Source organism: Sorghum bicolor, chromosome 10 (assembly GCF_000003195.3).
Source record: "Sorghum bicolor cultivar BTx623 chromosome 10, Sorghum_bicolor_NCBIv3, whole genome shotgun sequence".
Classification (NCBI taxonomy): domain Eukaryota; kingdom Viridiplantae; phylum Streptophyta; class Magnoliopsida; order Poales; family Poaceae; genus Sorghum; species Sorghum bicolor.
In genome coordinates, this window is record NC_012879.2 from 59,495,656 (window position 1) to 59,516,221 (window position 20,566).

At 43.9% G+C, this 20,566-nt stretch overlaps 1 protein-coding gene across 33 annotated transcripts in view; it reads right to left on the bottom strand.

Moving 5' to 3' along the window:
- LOC110431236 overlaps nt 1–17,530 on the bottom strand; it is a 37,955-nt gene extending 20,425 nt beyond the window's left edge. The window contains exons 1-15 of one of the 33 annotated variants that reach the window (XM_021450072.1): nt 17,278–17,530; nt 16,690–16,769; nt 15,846–15,974; nt 9,483–13,191; nt 9,104–9,245; nt 7,823–8,790; nt 6,175–6,549; nt 5,989–6,072; nt 4,684–5,265; nt 4,446–4,571; nt 4,216–4,341; nt 3,905–4,029; nt 682–861; nt 235–591; nt 56–132 (exon numbers count right to left, since the gene is read on the bottom strand). In XM_021450072.1, the coding sequence (XP_021305747.1) occupies nt 56–132; nt 235–591; nt 682–861; nt 3,905–3,992 (702 nt within the window). In that variant the 5' untranslated portion in view covers nt 3,993–4,029; nt 4,216–4,341; nt 4,446–4,571; ... (7 more) ...; nt 16,690–16,769; nt 17,278–17,530. Of the gene's footprint in view, nt 1–55; nt 133–234; nt 592–681; nt 862–3,904; nt 4,030–4,215; nt 4,342–4,445; nt 4,572–4,683; nt 6,073–6,174; nt 6,550–7,822; nt 9,246–9,482; nt 13,192–15,845; nt 15,975–16,689; nt 16,770–17,277 lie in introns of all 33 variants that reach the window. The other 32 variants (XM_021450070.1, XM_021450073.1, XM_021450069.1 and 29 more) reach the window with 32 other exon arrangements.

A 20,566-nucleotide genomic window follows, 5' to 3' on the forward strand; every position in this document is an offset into this window, starting at 1 on the left:
GACAAAGATAGGTCACAGTATTAAAAGTCAAACTAATGATCAATTAATCCCCCACCTGAAGATGGCTGCCTATATGCTTCGCAGTCAAACCCTTTATATTCATCAGGAGGAGGATCCCCTCAGGTGTAGCATCTGTTAGCCACCCAAAGAAAATAAACAGGACATGGTCATGTTTTAGCTAATAAAAGAACTACTTTAGATTTCAAGCCGTGTATAGGTATGAGCTATACTTACACTCGTTCCCCCCAAGAGTTTCGACAGCCTCCAAGAACTTTTCATGGAGCTCAATGGTCCATGTGATCCGATTCCGCTTCTTTGGCTCTTCATGTCCATTGATTTCAGGATCAGATAAATCATTTCTCTCAAGGATAAGCACTTCCTTGGGCTTTGCTGTAGATGATGATGAAACCATTCCATTTCTGGTACTATTAAGAGTTGGTCCTTGAACTGCTGCCTTTTTAGACTTGTGTTCCAGTGCTTGGTGCCACAGAACGCCAAAGCTTCTTCTGTCCAGTGGCTTCAGCACATGGAAGCATGCACCCAGGTTCATACATTTGGAAAGTGCCTCTTGATCATCACAAGAACACATTGCTGTCAACAAGGAGGAATAACCCTGGAACGGTGAGTTTGGGATAGGTGAGAAATTCTTAAAATAATACAGCTCTGAATATAAACTCTTACCGGTAAGAGGGACTTCAAGTTCATTCAGTACGTAATGATGGAGCAAATCAGAGTTTGCGGAAGTGCCTGGCGCCATATTGTTAAGATTAACATCCACCAAGACCAAATCAAGCTCCGCTTCTTTAGCAGCCCCACCTTCAATGAAATCCAGGGCCGCTTCTGCTGTTTGGAAGGGGAAAACTATGCAACGATAAAGGTAATAAGATTAAAAATTTGGAAAATTCATACCAGTGTATTTAGCACTGTTCTACAATTAATACCACAGTGCATGCTTTTTTAATGTTCATTGGTGGGAGCCTATCGAAATAAGTAAAGCTAGTAAAAGTCTAATTAAAAAATGTGTTCACACCTCCTTGAGTCCACATAATCCTCTACCGTACACCCAATCTCAAGCTACACGATAAAATGAAACATTCTGAAAATGGAATCTAAAGCGTCATACTGTACACCAAAACATATGATACGTGACAAAATGATACATTTAGTAATTGAATCTAAAGCATCATACTACACAATCAAGCATATGATATGCGACAAAATGGAATATTCAGAGATTGCAATCTAAAGCACCATACATAAACCCAAACTTATGATACGACAAAATGGAGTACTCAGAAATTGGAATCTGAAGTGTCATACTGTACGCCCAAACTTATGACATACTACAATGGAATCCTCGGAAATTGGAATCCAATGCATCCTACTGACTACTGTATGTCCGAACTTACTATATACGACAAAATGGAATGTTCAGAAATCAGAATCTAAAGCGTCACATAGTACACCCAAACTTACTATAGACGACAAAATGGAATATTCAGAGATTGGAACCTAAAACATCATATCATATACCTAAATTTATGATATGCAACAAATGCAATATTCTAATAACCATAGCTCGGAATCAAGCAAGCAGCCAAGCACTCACAAATAGGAAAAGATACCAAACTTCCTTGAAACATAATATGCTATAGAAGCCCCTTGAATATCATATAGTAGGTGTAGATTGATTTTTAGGGCGGATGTCATGTGGGGCTGACACTACCAGCGTCAGCCCAGGGCTCGAGATGCTGCCAAGGATGCACCCAAGGAGGTGCATGCCTCCAAGATCCGTCCTCGGCACGTGCAGCTTCTTTCCAAAGTCCACCTTAGCCCACGCCTGGAACTGCTTGATGAGCCTGGCTGCAGTTGTCCATGAGCAGCAAGAAGTAGCGCCGCCTTTGGAAATGGCTGCCTCCTCTGCTTTCTCGCCAGGCAACAGTCACACAGCTCACCAGCGTGCTCGATGTGGGGCAACCCTCGCACCATCTTCTCCAACCATCCGATCACATCGTAGCTGAAGTACCCAAATCACGCATGCCATAGCCACGGCTCCTCGGTGTGCCATGCCGCCAAGCACACCGGCTGCTCCACCTTCAAATCGAGCAAGTACAAGTGTACAACCAGTTACGACAGCGTTGTACATTGGTGAGAAGACGTTCTCTCGATACTGAATCCTCAGCACACTGCTCTTGACGAGCACTTCGCAGACATCTGCAGCACACAGTGTTCCTCGTTCTGGCATCAGAAGATGATGATGCCATGGCCTCGAACCTCTACCTTCGAGCCATCACCGAACTTCACCAACCCCGTCACGCCGCCGTCGAGATCAAACATGGCCTCCTTGGAGCCGGTCATGTGATTGCTAGCACCGGAGTCCATGTACCACTTCTGCTCCATGCCACCGCCCACTCGTCCAAGGTGGACTTGGGCGTGTAACTCATCAAGGTGGATGGCCTGCGATACCTTCCCCTGCTTTGCAGCTACCACCTCCTCCTCTGCCTCCAACTCTAGCTCAACATCATGCAGCACACAGAACATCACCATAAAGAGAGTAGGCTCATCGTCGTCCACCTGTGCGACATGCGCCTCTTCCTTCTTCTCCTTCTTCGGGTTCTTGCACTCCTTGGCCCAACGGGAGTCTTCCCACAGCGCCAACAAGTAGTCTTCCCCAAGGGCTTGTCGTCGTTCTTCTTCTGCGGGGTCTTGCCGCGGCACTTGGCGTCACCACCACGGCTGGAGGAGCCTCCGCCGAACTGCTTCTCTCGCATATGGGCCACCCACTCGGTCAGTAGCAACTTGCCGCTGGCCTGTGTCGTAGTCGCCTCTGCGCAGTCGTCCACAGCCCGCAAGCGCCTAATCACATCCTCAATTGTGAGGGTGGACATATCAATCAGTGTCTCGATGGAGAGCGTCATCTAGGTGTACTTGGGCGACACGACGCGTAGGTACTTGGAGACTGCTTCCTCATCGTCGATGGTGAAACCATGCGTCGCCAGCACTGACAAGTGACTATAACGGGAGGGAGAAATCCTCCACTGCCTCCCTGTCGCTGAACGCCAGCGCGTCGTACTCCTGCTGCAGCTGTTGCGCCTTGGCCTTCTTTGCGCGATCAGACCCGATGCGCATGGCCTTGAGGGCATCCCTAGCTTCCTTGGTGGAGTCCTACCCTAGTAGCTGCTGGTACTCCATAGACACGGCAGCCAAGATGGCCTGTAGCACTGAGCAGTCTTCTTCATCCTCCGTGCTCTAGTTGATGACTTTCCAGAGCCTCCGAGCTATGAGCTTGACTTTCATGGTCACCACCCACTCGTCATAGTTTGTGCATGTTAGGACCAACCAGTTAGCCTCACTAACATCCCGCACGGCCCTACGCACGATGAGCTCCTGGCGTGGCGGCGGAAACTTTGCTCCACCATTCGCTGCTCAATCCTCGCCTACCATTGCCGGTGATCAGCCAAGCAACAACAGCCTAGGCTCTGATACCACTTGTTGGCCCTCCGACTCCCTACACACGTGAGCAATTAGCTCACCAGTACCACACCACACTCACGGCTGGAGGTTGAAGAAAGGGTGAGAACAGAGAGCACACAACTACACAAGCACAGCACAAGCAGCAGCACAACTGCTCTGAATTGTGGCAAACTGAACTACTTTTTCCATATACTAAACACCCTGATATGTACACAACTTAATGCACCTGCTATGTGCACTTTAAAAGTGGGATGTGCTCCATGCACTTAAAAAATAAGTGTGTGCAGAAGGGTGTAGCTGCTGCTACTGCATGTTCACTGTGCACTTAAAAAGTAAGTGTGTCCAGCAGGGTGCAGCTGCTACTACTGGATGTGCACTGTGCACTTTAAAAGTAAGGGGTGAGTGCAGTAGATTATCTGCCACACGATACCTTCAAGCAAATTAATGTTCTCCATATGGTCATTGTCTCTAGCAAATTCAGTGCAATTGTTCTCTCCTGCTTGATTAGTCATTAACATGTTGCTTGAACCAGAGATTTCTGTGAATGCACCATAACTATTTCACCAACACACAGAAAAGGAGGATAAATAGGTAAATAAGTTCTTTTTAAAGAGAAGCCATCATATTAAACTGCAGTTCTATATATTAACAAAGGAGGAGTAAAAAAGGTAAATAAGGTATTAGCAACACAAACTAGTTAACAAGACACTTAATCTTAGAGCAGATCAATGTTCATGATACCTTGAGGCAAATTAGTGCTCCCCAAGTTGTTATTGTCCCTGGTAGCTTCAGCATAACCGTTCTGCCTGACTCGATCACTTGTTAACAGGCTGCCTGAACCAGAGGTTCCTAAGTATGCACGGTAAGCTATTTCACCAGCACAAAAAATAAACGACAAAAAGGTAAGGTATCAGCAAGGCAGACTACTTAACAGAGCGCTTAATCTTCAAGCAAATCAACATCGATAATACCTTCAAGCAAATTAATGTTCCCCACATTGTCAATGGCTCTGGCAGCTTCAGAATGATTGTTCTCTCCCACTTGACCACTTGCTAACAGGCTGCTTGAACCAGAGCTTTCTATGGATACACCATAACCTAGTTCACCAGCACACAGTAAGGAGGATAAAATGGTAAATAAATAGCACGACAAACAAGTTAACAGGACGCTTAATCTTCAATTATTCATGCAGACCAATTCTCATGATACCTAAGGAAATCAATGCTCCCCACGATGTTATTGTCTCTGTCAGTTTCGGCACGATTATTCTCTCCCACTTGATCACTTGTAAAGCTGCTTGAACCAGATATTTCTATGGATGCACCGTTCAAGCATAACCATTCTGCCTGACTCGATCACCTGGTAGCTTCATTTGGATCCCCTTCATCTGTGATAGCAATATTGTTCTTCCCAGGCCAGTGATGTTCACTCATGATTTGCCAACATTTCTTTGTCTCAGAGAATATTCTCTGCAGGTTATTTTCATACTTATCCCACACACACACAGACTACGTGTCCTCTCTATAGTTCCAGATGTGCATGTGTACATGTCAGTCTTCAGAGCCGCTGTGTCCACTGACCTTTTCTTCATCTTTGTCCACAGCCTTAAGGGGTACACTTCCCCGTCTATCTCAACTCTGGGTGTGATGGATTCAGAAGTGGCTTCATCATGCGCTGATATCATCAGCTCAGGAATTGGATTTCTGCTGGCATTCTCTTGGCGCTGTCCTCCTTGCTTTGCATTTCGGTGGCGCAATTGATGTTTCTATATCACATTTGAGGAGAAATTGTCTAGAAAGGGACAACGTTAGGTCACAGTATTAAAGGTCAAACTAATACAGCAATTTAAAGTGGCATTTTAGCAAAAAGAACACCATATGAGATCAGTTCAGCCATAGGTGTCAAGAGCTAAATGGAATTCAAAGAGGTGAATAGTTTAAGGTCCTTGGGGTACCAAGGGAAGGGTAACATAAGGTTAAGACCATCCCTCACCCACACACACACATAAAAAGGTTAAGGCATGTTATCAGCCAGATGAAGCTAGAAACAGGAAGGACGGGTGCTGATTTTTCAGATTCCACCAATAAATTACCAGAATGCATATAGATCCCACAAGGGTAAAACACACACACAAACACACAGAAGTGCCAACAAAAATGCTTTGAACTAATGGATACTAAAGACGATGGAAGTGTGACACACACACACATGCCAACAAAAATGCTTTGAACTAATGGATACTAAAGACCACGGAAGTGTGAGACAAAAATACGCCAAACAGAGGGTGGAGAAGACTTTTAATGCCAATAGAAAAGATACGAGCGAGCGAACAAGTTGTCAACTTGTGCTGCTTAATCACAACTATCCTAAATGATGTCTTTCTCTTCATTGTTTTGAATGTTTCAAGGTAACAAAATTAGTGCTTCCCTTGAAGGCTCCAATATTAGAAATCAAGCTTATAAGGAAGCTTTAGTGGATGGGGCCTTCGGTAAAAATAATCAATTAATCACCCACTTGGAGATGGCCGTCTATATGCTTCGCAGTTAAACCCTATATATTCATCAGGTAGAGGATCCCCTCAGGTGTAGCATCTGTCAGCTACCCAAAGATAATAAACAGCGCATGGTCATGTTTTAGCTAATAAAATAACAAATAGCTAATTCAGATTTGAAGCCATGTGTAGGTATGAGCTATACTTACACTCATCCCCCCAAGAGCTTCGACAGCCTCCAAGGACTTTTCATGTAGCTCAATGGTCCATGTGATCCGATTCCACTTCTTTGGCTCTTCATATCCATTGCTTTCAGGATTGGATAAATCGTTTCTCTCTAGGATAAGCACTTCCTTGGGCTTTTCAGCAGATGATGAAACCATTCAATTTTTGTAACTATTAGGAGTTGGTCCTTGAGGTGCTGCCTTTTTAGACTTGTGTTCTAGTGCTTGGTGCCACAGAATGCTGAAGCTTCTTCTGTCTAGTGGCTTCAGCACATGGAAGCATGCTCCCATGTTCATACATTTGTAAAGTGCCTCTTCATCGTCACTAGAACACATAGCTGTCAACAAAAAGGAATAACCCTGGAACAGAGAGTATATGGGATAGATGAGAAATTCTTAAAATAATAGAGCTCTGAATATAAACTCTTATCAGTAAGAGGGACTTGAAGTTGATTCAGTATGCAATAATGGAGCAGATCAGAGTTTGCTGAAGTGCCTGGTGCCATATTGTTAAGATTAACCTCCACCAATACCAAATCAAGCTCCGCTTCTTTAGCAGCCCCACGTTTTACGAAATCCAGGGCCACTCCTACTGTTTGGAAGGGGAAAACTATGCAGCGATAAAGGTAATAAAATTAAAATATTTGGGAAATTCATACCACAGTGTATGTAGCACTGTTCTACAATTAATGGACACTACACTTGACAAATAGGCCCAACACATAATTTTGAATTAGACTCCTAAGCATATGATACATTCAGAAATTGAACTTAAACTGTCATACTATACAATCAAGCATATGATACATGACAAAATGTTATATTCAGAGATTGAAATCTAAAGCACCATACCATAAACCCAAACTTATGATATACGACAAACTGGAATACTCAGAAATTGGAATCAAAGTGTCATACTCTACGCCCAAACTTATGATTTATGACAAAATAGAATCCTCAGAAATTGGAATCCAATGCATCCTACTATACATTCAAACTTATTATATACAAGATAATGGAATATTCAGAAATCAGAATCTAAAGCGTTACATAGTACAACCAAACTTACAATACACGACAGAATGGAATATTCAGAGATTGGAATCTAAAGCGTCATATCATATACCTAAATTTATGATATGGAACAAATGGAATATTCAGATAACTGTAGATCGGAATCAAAGCAAGCACTCACAAATAGGAAAAGACACCAAACATCCTTGAAACATAATATGCTACAAAGGACCCTTGAATATCATATAGTAGGTGTAGATTAATTTTTAGGTCTGAGGATCTGAGTTCCTCTACTTCTTTGTCAAGAGAAGGAATCATTTAAATATTGTCAAAATAGATCTAGGTCAACATGTTTCTCCCCCATCAGCTTCAGGAATCATACAGACTGCAAATATGATACCACAGCTAACATATATAGGAATTCTTTTTTCAGGGAAAATAAAAAGAGTTAGTTCGATATACAGGTTCCTCAGTTTTATAAAAGATTTCAGATATCTTGAAATGAATATTGTGCCTATTGACTTCCTTTTTCCCTCTAGAACACACTCCATTTTTTAGAACAAAAATGCAGAAAAGGAAAAGGGGTTCCAAAATGGAATGCTTTAAGATCGACATTCACCTTTGAAGTTAAATTTTGCGAGCGTCTCAGAGATGGTCGACAAGGATGTTGGGTCACTATCCAGAACCAGCGCTGAAAGCCTTTCCATCATTCTGTCACGAAGGTATTTTGAAGGCGAACTTTTGACTATTAAGGAGTGCAATCTGCTTTCTGGTGTGAGATCTTCATGGGGCAGAGGTAGGCACTCTTTATATAATAATAAATTTAGAAAAAGACAGAATTAAAATCTGTGAAATCTCTTTATTTCAATGGTAAGTTGACCCGTATTTGGACTGGTGCACAAGAAAATCACATTAAATGAAGCCTCGGCCCTCAACCTCCATGCACAGGTGAGCAATCAGCTCACCAGCACCACACCACACTCACTCATGCCAAGAGGTACAAGAAAGGGTGAGAACACAGTGCGCACACACACACAACCCAAGCAGCAGCTATGCAGCTCTGAATATGCAGCAAACTGAACTGTTTTTTTCCATTACTAAACAAGCTGATATATACACAACTCTTAATCAACTACAGCTACACCTGCTACTGCTACAGAGTGAACTGTACACTTTAAAAGTTGCTGCTGCACAGAGTCAGTGGACTGTACACTTTAAAAGTTGCTACGCAGAAGGCCCCTTTTAAAGTGTATAGTGGAGTGTGCAGCTGCTGCAAAAGGCTGGAGAGTGCAGCAGATTATCTCACAAACACACTTCATTTTTTTAGAAAAAAATGCAGAGAAGGAAAAGGGGTTCCAAAATGGAATGCTTCAAGATCTGCATGCACCTCAGAAGCTCAACTTTGCAAGCGTCTCCGAGATGGTCGACAAGGATGCTGGGTCACCATCCAGAACCAGCGCGGAAAGCCTTTCCATCACTGTGCCAACATGGGATTTCAAAGCAAACTTGGAGTATTTGACTATTTGTTAAGGATGTACAGTCTGCTTTCTGGTGTGAGACCTTCGTAGTTGGTCAGAGGTAAGCACTCTATATAAAAAAAGAAAAAGACGAGGCATCAAAATGTGTGAAATCGCTTTATTTCAATGGTAAGTTGACCTGTATCTGGACTGGTGCACAATAAAAGTTAGTAGACAGATACAAGAGATATGGTGACTTAAGCAATACATGAGAACCCAAAGTCAAGACTGGTAGGCACTCTATGCAAAAGCTTGTATTTGAAAAGTAGTTCGTGTGTGTGTGTGGGGGGGGGGGGGGGGGGTGCGTGTGCGCGCATGTGTGTGCTCATCTCCTACCTCTAGCTGAGTGAGTGTGTGGGTGTGGAGGTGTGCTTGCTGCTCACCTGTACTGGGAGATCAACGACCAACATGCTTGGTGCCACAGAATGCTGAAACTTCTTCTGTCCAGTGGCTTCAGCACATGGAAGCATGCACCCAGGTTCATATATTTGGAAAGTGGCTCTTCATCGTCACAAGAACACATTGCTGTCAACAAGGAAGAATAACCATGGAACGGTGAGTTTGGGATAGGTGACAAAATTCTTTTTTTCCCTCAGAAACGCAGGAGAGCTGTGCTTCATTACATTAAGACCAACCGTTGGATTACAATCGCACCGGTGACACTCTAGACACTGTAACTACCGCGGAGAGGTGAGAAATTCTTAAAATAATAGAGCTCTGAATATAAACTCTTACCGGTAAGATCGACATATAAACTCTTACCGGTAAGATTGACTTGAAGTTCATTCAGTATGTAATAACTGGAACCAGCGCGAGATGCGCCTCCACCTTCTCCTTGGGGTTCCCACAGCGCCGGCAAGCGTTGGGGTCGAGCTCCTTCTGTGGGACCTTGCCGTGGTGCTTGCCATTGCCGCTGCGACTGGAGGAGCCTCACCCGGACTGCTTCTCCTTCATCCGCACCACCCACTCATCGGTCGGCAGCAACTTGCCGCTATCCGCTGTCGCAGTAGCCCCCGAGCGTTCTTCGTCCACCGCCCGCAAGCACCCAGTCAAGTCCTCAATGGTGAGGGTCGACATGTCCAGCATCGTCTCGATGGAGAGATTTAGGTGTACTTGGGCGGCACGACGCGCATGAACTTGGAACCTCCTCCTCCTCCTTGTCGATGGTGACGCTATGCGCCGCCAGCTAATTGACGATTGACTACAGCCAGAGTGAGAAATCCTCCACCACCTCCTCGCGGAACGCCGGGTTGTTGTACTCCCGCCGCAGCTGCTGCGCCTTCGCCTTCTTCGCGCAATCGGACCTCAATCTCCCTGCACAGGTGAGCAATCACTCACCAGCACCACACCACACTCACTCACGGCAAGAGTACAAGAAAGGGTGAGAACACAGTGCGCACACACACACACACAACCCGAGCAGCAGCTATGCATCTCTGAATATGCAGCAAACTGAACTGCTTTTTTCCATTACTAAACAAGCTGATGTATACACAACTCTTAATCAACTACAGCTACACCTGCTACTGCTACAGAGTGAACTCACTTTAAAAGTTGCTGCTGCACAGAGTCAGTGGACTGTACACTTCAAAAGTTGCTATGCAGTAGACCCCTTTTTAAGTGTATAGTGGAGTGTGCAGCTACTGCAAAAGGCTGGAAAGTGCACCAGGTTATCTCACAAACACACCTCATTTTTTTAGAAAAAAATGCAGAAAATGGAATGCTTCAAGATCTGCATACACCTCTAAACTCAACTAAGCAAGCGTCTCAGAGATGGTCAACAAGGATGCTGGGTAAACATCCACAACCAGCGCGGAAAGCCTTTCCATCACTGTGCCACCATGGGATTTTGAAGGCAAACTTTGAGTATTTGTTAAGGATGTACAGTCTGCTTTCTGGAGTGAGACCTTAGTTGGTCAGAGGCAGGCACTCTATATAAAAAAAAGGTTGGGGCTTCAAAATGTGTGAAATCGCTTTATTTCAATGTTAGGTTGACCTGTATTTGGACTGGTTGACAATAAGAATTAGTAGATATTCCCTCCATCCTAAATTATAAGGCTAGTCTCAATGGACAGTGTCACTGCACGGTTTCACATACCAACACGTCATCAAGATTAAAATGAAACCATATATGAAATAACCCCAGCAATGAAGCATTTCACTTTGTTGTTTCCAAGGCTAAGCAAAGCATTTAATTACTGCAAAATGATTGGATCACATGCAAGATGGTGAAACGATTTAGCCCTCAGTGGGGGATTTCATCTCGTTTCACCGCGTGGGAAACAACGCCCGCGGGGTTTCACCATGGTTAAACTACTTCCGTCTCTCTCCTCTTCGTTTCATGCAAAAAGTGCAATTTTACTGACATGGCGCTCTAATAAATGTGCATGACATCCTGGTGAAACCCCCACTGAGACTGGCCTAAGTCATTCCAAGATTCTTGGAAAGTCAAGGCATCTCAAGTTTGACTAAATTTATACGATAAGAAAATACTCCCTCCATTCCGATTTATCTGGCGTACGAGGCCATATACCAGATACCAAGGAGGCTATAGAGGCTGGAGGCACGCACACTTATTTACTGTCGTGCTTCGCTGCGCCTCGAATACCATCACACCGCCGGCAGCTAAATCGTTCTTTATTCAGGTGGAGCAATCAACAAGTGTATAGAAGGGCACGGACGTGAGAGTATACACTACCTAGCGCAGCGGTTCAGCTGCATGCATGCAGCATGCGTCGCCGGAGTAATGATCATATAACCTTGGTACTACCGCCCGCCAGGTATTGTGGCCGATTTCAAAAACGCTCGTACGCCAGATAAATCGGATCGGAGGGAGTAACATTTACGGTACCAACTATAGTATATCTATTTGATGTCATAAATCTTTGTAATTCTTTCTATAATTTTGATCAAATTTGAGATGTTTTGACTTTCCAAGACTCTTAGAATGACCTATAATTTGGTATGGAGGGAGTAGATACAAGAGATATGGTGACTTAAGCAATACATGAGAACCCAAAGTCAAGACTGGTAGGCACTCTACGCAAAAGCTTATTTGAAAAGTGGTTCGTGGAGCAGCAGAGCTGCTGTTCGTTTTTTTTTTAATAAGAGCTGTTGTTTCTTCTACCTCTAGCCGAGTGTGTGGGTATGGAGGTGTGCTTCCTGCTCACCTGTACAGGGAGATCAACAGCCAACATGCTTGGTGCCACAGAATGCTGAAGCTTCTTCTGTCCAGTGGCTTCAGCACATGGAAGCGTGCACGGTTCATATATTTGGAAAGTGACTCTTCATCGTCACAAGAACACATTGCTGTCAACAAGGAGGAATAACCCTAGAACGGTAAGTTTGGGATAGGTGAGAAATTCTTTTTTCCCCTCAAAAGCGCAAGAGAGCTAGGCTTCATTACATTAATATGAGAATAAAGGGCAAAGCCCGAAGAACACCTCACAACCACACGCGCGCACACGCGCCCCCCAACCGTTTCAAGGATTACAATCGCGCCGGTGATAGAACCACACAAGGTGACCCTACTGAGCTAGACACTCTAACTACCGAGGAGAGGTGAGAAATTCTTAAAATAACAGAGCTCTGAATATAAACTCTTACTGGTAAGATCGACTTGAAGTTCAATCAGTATATGTAATAATTTGAATCCAATGCATCCTACTGTACGTCTAATATGCTACAGAAGCCCCTTGAATATCATATAGTAAGTGTAGATTGATTTTTAGGGTAGAGGATTTGAGTTCCTCTACTTCTTTGTCAAGAGAAGGAATCCTTTAAATATTGCCAAAAATAGATCTAGGGCAACATGTTTCTCCCCCATTACCTTCAGGAATCATACAGACGGCAAATATGATACCACAACTAACATATATAGGAATTCTTTTTTCAGGGAAAATAATAAGAGTTAGTTCGATATACAGATTCCTCAGTTTTATAAAAGAATTCAGATTTCTTGAATTGAATACTGTGCCTATTGACTTCCTTTTTCTTCTAGAACACACTTCATTTTTTAGAACAAAAATGCAGAAAAGGAAAAGGGGTTCCAAAATGGAATGGTTCAAAATCTACATGCACCTTTGAAGTTAAACTTTGCAAGTGTCTCAGAGATGGTCGACAAGGACGCTGGGTATGCTGGGTCACCATCCAGAACCAGCGCTGAAAGCCTTTCCATCACTGTGCCACCATGGGATTTTGAATGCAAACTTTGAGTATTCAAGTACACTCTGCTTTCTGGTGTGAGACCTTTGTAGTTGGTCAGAGGTAGCCACTCTTTATATATATAAAAATTTAGAAAAAGACGAGACTTCAAAATGTGTGTCACACACCTGATTATGGGCTCGCGCACCGGGACAGAAGGCCAAGCGAGGCCCAGCGGAGGGTCATGGCTAGCCACGGCCTGGTCCAACACGCCACAAGGAGGGCATCTGCGTGCCAGGAGGGCCGACCTTGGCGCCATCTCTGTCTCCTTCACCCAGAAGGTTCGGAATAATTGGTAGAATTAAGAATAAATAGAAAATTAAATTAGGATCTTGGATTCAGGAATAAGATTAGATTTGTTAAGATAGGAGATTGGTTTGTTAAGGAATGGGGAGTTCACTCGATAAGGACTTCTCCCATAGCTTGCTTGGAACACAAGTCCTATAGGACTATAAATATAGGGGAGATGTAATCATTCTAGTCTTAAGCAAGAACAGAGCTATTGCTCCTTCCCCTATCTCCCTCTCTCCTCGCCATCGACCTCCCCTGTCCTGTGTTGTTGCCCAACGTTGCCCTAGCCCCCACCCCCTACCCCGGGTTGGACTAAAAGTGTGAAATCGCTTTATTTCAATGGTAAGTTGATCTGGATTTGTATTATGAAATGACTCATTAGGAATGCTGGTATTAGGAAAGGATCCAACAGGATTATGTATATTAGGATAGTGATTAATCATAGCCTAGTTGCCTTGTATTGTACCGTGACTCTGGCTATATATATCCAGCACCCCCCCCCACACACACACACACATTGGGTGTGGTGTGATTCCTATACTTCTCTACATGGTATCACGAGTCCGGGCCTAGGTCCACTCGCTCGCCCACTCTTCCCGTCGTTGCGCCACCTCCCTGGTCGCGCCCTCCCCTCCCACCCCTCGACACTAGTCCTCCTTGCCACACTGCCACCATGACAACTCCTCTTACTACCGACTTCTCCTCCTTGGCCTCAGCATCGGCCGTCTTCACCATTCCCCCCTACGCCACCATCTCAGTCAAATCCCATGTGCAAATCACCTCGAGATGAAGCGTTCACTTGCTGGTCATCCTTCCTCCTCTCCCACTGTGGCAAATTCGACCTTCTCCTGCACATCGATGGCACACAGGAGGCGCACCCTACCAACACGGCCTGGGCTGCCACCGACACCTGTGTCCGCAACTGGCTCCTCAGCACCGTCGGGGACGACGTCCTCAATCTCGCTAAGGCCCCGGATCAAACCGCTCGACAGACGTGGACGGTGATCTCCGGCATCTAACAGGCGAACAAGGCCTCTCGCGCCGTCTTCCTGAGTCACGAATTCCACTCAATGACTGAGGGTGACCTCTCTATCAACGCCTACTGCTAGAAGATGAAGACGACGGTCGATGCTTTGCGTGATGTCGGCCACACCGTCATTGAATTGCAGCTCGTCCTCAACCTGTTGCGTGGCCTCAACTCCCACTTTTCCAGCACCGACGAGGCGACGACAACACCACGGATTCCAATCCGCTGCCAGACATTGCCACTGCCCGTGAAAAGCTTGTCCTCAAGGAGCTTTGCCTTGCCAACGAGCAACGAGGGCCAGGACGCCAGGTCACCTCCCAGACCACCCTCCTCGCCGGCACTCCTCCTGCGGCTCCACCTGCCATGCGTCCAAGGGCAGTCCCTGCCTCTAGGCGACCAGTCGGGCAACACTGGCAGCAGCCAAGGCACTTGCCCCGACAATGGCGACAGCTATCGCAATCAGCAGAAGGGTCATGGTGGTGGTGGCGGCTCATCCCAGAGTGGCAGCCGCAGCCCTTCCCAGCCAGCTGGCCCCTAGATCTTCTCCCCTCAGGGTGGCCAACAGCAGCAATGGGACGGCTACCAGCAATAGTGGTGCCCCCATAGTGGCCCTAGAGTCCTAGGCATCCCCCCTCCTGGCAGGCCCACACTACATTCGCCCCAGTGCAGTACTTCAATGGCGCCGCTCGTCTGGTCCCTGGAATCAAGCTAGGCTTGCTAACGCCCTAAACCAGTTGTTACTCTAGGGTTCAAACTCCTAGGTCCTCAACATAGGCGTGTGTACACACATTTCTCCCTCGGATAGTATACTACACTCCCGCCTCCCTCACTCCCACTCTTTCATTACTGTTGGTAATGGTTGTAACATTCCTATTTCCTGCCGTGGCACTTCTACCTTGTCGGCAGCCAACACTACCTTCCACCTTAACAATGTCCTTGTTGCTCCTGCTCTAGTGCGCAATCTTCTTTTTGTCCGTCAATTCGCTCACGACAATTCATGTTCCATTGAATTTGATGCTCGCGTGATTCATCACTGCAATAGTGGCGAGGATCTCTAAACCATCACCCCCACGTCACCGCCCACCTGCAGCCTTGCCACCTCGGCCACGCTCTGGCATCATCGTCTTGGACATCCGGGTCCTTCCGCCCTCGCCATCCTATAGAACGTATGTCATCTCATGTAATAAGCAGTCGCGGTCTCTGTGCCATGCATGTCAACTTGGCAGACACTCCAGGCTCCCATTCGGTAGTTCTACGTCTGTCACTACATCTACCTTCGAGTTACTTCATAGTGATGTATGGACATCCCCTGTTTTGAGCACTTCAGGGTTCAAATATTATCTTGTATTGCTTGATGATTTTTCTCTTTTTTATATGACTTTTATGTTATGCCACAAATCTAAGGTTCATCGCCATCTTGTTGAGTTCATCGCTTTTGCTCATACACAGTTCAGCATCACCCCAAAAGCGTTTTAGGCTGATAATGGCACCGAGTTCCTCAACCAAGCCACTACAAATTTCCTCTCCAGCCGCGTCATCAGCATGCGCCTCTCCTGTCCCTATACTTCCCAACAAAATGGAAAAGCCGAACACATACTTCATACCATCAACAACACCATCGGCACTTTGCTGCTCCACACCTCCATGCCACCACCATACTAGGCTGAAGCCCTGGCCGCTGCCACATATCTGCTCAAACGGCGCCCCTCCGCCTCTGTACACCATGCCATCCCCTACCACATACCAGACTCATTAGGAATGCTTGTATTAGGAAAGGATCCATCAGGATCATGTACATTATGATAGTGATTAACCATAGCCTAATTGCCTTGTATTGTATTGTGACTCTAGCTATATATATCCAACACCCCCCCCCCCACACACACACACAACACACACACTCACATTGGGTGTGTGGTGTGATTCCTATACTTCTCTACAATTTAGACCGGTGCACGATAAAAATTAGTAGATAGATACAAGAGGTATGGTGCCTTAAGCAATACATGAGAACCCAAAGTCAAGACTATATTTTTCTATGCAAAAGCTTGTGACCATGTTGCTTTCAGGGCGTCACACTCTTTGAGGTATGAGAAATTAGTTTTAAAGAAAAACCTAGTATGAAACTGGGTAAAACATACTAACAGCTATATGCAAACCTCTACTGTTCTATTTCTCCCTCTTTGTTTCAGATTTGTAGCGTCAAATTTGACATGCTAGGTATGGATGCAATTTCAGGAACCACTGAGTATCAAACTGTGATGGCAGTAATTGCCGCAGCACCTGGTTTTGGAATGTCCTTGGGCATTTGTTGACAAAAGGACATGCAGAAAATGAAGGCAAAGGACAATAAATTCACATTAAATAAAGCCTCGGCGGATTCCGTGCAATTAGTTAGTATCATAATAATAATATAGTAGTCCCCTGGGACACAAATATATGGCATACCATATCTGTGGGCAGTCCAAAATGGCACACCATATTAACTTCAATCTTCTTTTTCCTCCCAAACCTCCATGTTTACATCTCTACGAAACCATGAGGGAAAGTAAAATGTCAGTCGTTGAGAGAAATATTTTACTAGTCCTAGAAAGATATACGCCCGAAACACCACAACCAATCTGCAATTCCTAGTTCCACTTTGATAAGAGTTTCGCGATGACATTATATAAAAAGTAACTCTGAAAAATTTTTGTTCTATTTCGTGCATTTGAGCAAATCTTGCCACAGTAATATTTTGCAGCCGGTCCCCTATGGGCTATGGTGTATAATGCAATATCCAAGCCGGCTCTCTGATTGCATATATAATACCATATATACTAGGGACCAAACCTGCATTCATCAATCCTCGCAACAGGCAAGCCTAGGGCGCCAGTAAAAGATCCCAATGCTATGTGTACTCAGTATTCCACGACCAAATTTAACGACTGGCATACAAACTCGAAATGCAAACAGTAGAAAGTACCACAAGAATCGCTAATCGAATACTGCGGCGCCGCGTAATTACAAACTAATTTGTCCACCGCAGACACTCACTGCTTGGAATGAAACTCCAATCAAAAAGAAAACGAGCAGGCCGGCGGCGCACAAACCGACAGACGGACAACGGCGGCACCGGTGACGCGACCCTGAGACCGCGACGCCTGCCTGCGGCCGGGGCGGAGGCACCCCGCGGAAGGCGCGTCGGCTTCCGCATCCGCAGCCGCGGCGTCTCTCGCCACGCCGCCCCTGCCAACCATGTGTCCGCCAGGCTGACGGAGAGAGCTTGGGATGGGCCGAAACGTGTCGGATGGCGCCGTGGGCCTTGGGAAGGAAGAAGGCCACGGGAGTGGGAGTGGGAGTGGGAGTGGGCCTGGACCGTGGGCTCAGAGTGCCGCCAGATGTCGGCACGGTGGTGGGTCGGGCGGCGCGTGGCGCTGTGGTCACCACACCACAGCACGCCCCGCCAGGGAGGAGATGCGGCGGTGGACGTTACGCGGAGACCGGGGGGACACGCCTCCGGCTTTTCGTCAGACGATGATCATTTGCATGCAGATGCAGCAAGCGGCGGCTGCTGCTGATGGATGAGGACTGGCGAGGGCTCTTCCGGTCGGCTACATGTGACGCCACGCAAAAGCGCCCATGGATTTTTTGGCTGCTCCCGCGCCGCATCCATGGTGCCTTTTGCTACACATCTTTAAAGACTTAAACCGCGTCGCGGTAAACAAAAGTTATTGAGCCACGTCATCATGACATCATCTGACAATACTGAACCGTTAGCTAGGACTCTAGAAAGTTACCGTAGGATATAGATAAATAAAAAATTACATGTACACTGTGACAGCACTTCATATCTTCTTAAAGTAATGTTAAGAGGACTCTAGAAAACTATAGTAAATTATATGTATTCCCTTTTCATCTCCAATCAAGTGTGAATTTGAAAGCTAATGTCTCCAACAAATTGTTGTAACCAACATAAACACCAGTTCAGTACAAAAATTGTTTGTGTAAACTTACAATATAATGTTTCTTCCATACCGTGCCACTTGTAAACCATACAGCAAAATAAAAAAATAAAAAATAGTGTAATTACTAACCTTTTGATATGTCTGTTTATGGATAATATATTTGTTTATATAAAGACATGACTAATAACAAAATAAAAAGCGTATTATTTCTGCAAGTGACGATTCTGAAAGGTGTAGAAAGAAAATAAAGTTGGACATGAAAGAAACACATAGTTCTATAAATTTAAATTCCACATCAAATATAAATGAACATTCTAAGAAAATAAATTTGGAAAGTACATGTTCAATTCAAAAACAAGATATAAATATACCTTCCATAAATACAAAAGAAAACAGACTGAAGCGAAAAAACAATAACATACAGAAAAAATAGTGCATCTGTCTATTCCATGTGGTATGATTTATTTATCTCCGAAGAACATACAATACCTAAAAGAATCTTATCCTAACCGTTCATATATTATGGTGAAGCTTCAAATATTTGCAAATAATGTGGAGCTATATTTTGGTTTGACGAAAAAATTAGACATAAAAGAAATAGAGACAAAAATATTATTTTTAAACACAATGTTGCAGAGAAGGAAAAACTAAAACATCCCCTTTTAAAGAGTGACCTGAACTTTTATCCACATTATTACAATATAATGAATGATGACAGTAGATCAAAATATTTTCTAGACAAAATAAGGCAATACAATAGTCTATTTTGTTTCACATCTATGGGAGGTAATGTTGACAAAAGTATCAATCAAGGTGATGGTCCTTATGTATTTCGTGTTAATGGACAAATACAACATCGTATAGGATTTTTATTACCAAAGCCAAATAACATACCAAAATTTATTGAATTATATATTTTTGATACACAAAATGAAACCTTAATTGTTTGGATCTCGGCGTGAGTGATGCTAGCTAACAGTCGGTGTCTTTAGAACTTCTAACTCTGGAAAGTTATCATTCATGCTTTTTAAGCTACGGTATTTTTATTCTTAAAAAAAATATGTTGAGAGGCCTGAAATTCTCGCTAGCCCAAAATTAATGTGCGGGCACATTCCGCGCGGCAACGCCGCGCACTGTTCTAGTCTGTCTGAGTAAATAGGGCCTGTTTAGATTGTAGATGAAAATTTTTTTATATCACATCGGATATGTTGGAAGCATGTTGGGAGAGGTTTTTAGAAACTAATAAAAAAACAAATTACATAGCTCGTCAGGAAACTGCAAGACAAATCTATTAAGTATAATTAATCTGTCATTAGCACATGTGGGTTACTGTAGCACTTAAGGCTAATTATGGAGTAACTAGGCTTAAAAGATTCGTCTCGCGATTTTTATCTAAACTGTGTAATTAGTTTATTTTTTTATCTACATTTAATGTTTCATGCATGTGTCTAAAGATTCGATGTGATGGATGAAAAATTTTTGGGCGAGAAACTAAACAGGGCCTAAATGGTTTCAATGAACCAACTTAAGCAGTGGCGGAAACTTGGGTATTCCCATTTCCACAGAGTTGAATTTATAGGCTTAAAATATAGCTAATTACACTACAAGTCAACAACTTTAAACCAAAATTTGCTTTCTAGAATATAGATTTCTAATTGAAATGTCAGTTTTTTACATGTTTTTAGCTCAAAAGTGCGAAATACTATATATTATAGCATTATATATTTATATATATATAAGTGTACCAAAATAGTTGGGTATTTCCGGAAATACAAGGGAATACCCCTAAATCCGCCCATGAACTTAAGGCCTTAAGCCAAACTATTTTATTTTTAGTTAATTTTATAGTAAAATAATAACAATATCCATAACATTAAATTGGTATTTATAAACAAATTTATAATGCATTTTATAGTACTAATTTTATGTCTTACATACTAGAGCTCTTTTCCATATGTTTAATCAAAATTTTAATATAATTTGAATTAACACGATTCTAAAAGGTTAATTTAATTGAGATGGCGAGAGTACCCCGAAATCAGTGTCTCAGTGAGCACCTACTGATATATAAATATATTTTGAGAAATTATACATATCATCTCTTATCAAATAAAGAATTTTTTGTTGCATATGGTACATATCACCTCCGATGAAATAAGATTTTTTTTTTGTTACATATAGGGCTGGATGTCAAGCCAGCTCGGTTCGTTATAGCTCGGCTAGTTATGGCTCGGCTTGTTATAGCTCGTTATACAAACGAGCTATAAAGTTGGCTCGGCTCGGCTCGTTAGTGAGCTCGAGCAGCTCGTTTGGCTCGCGAGCCAAATCATAAAAACATAGTACAAATAGACTATAAATTTATAAAAGCAATTGAGCAA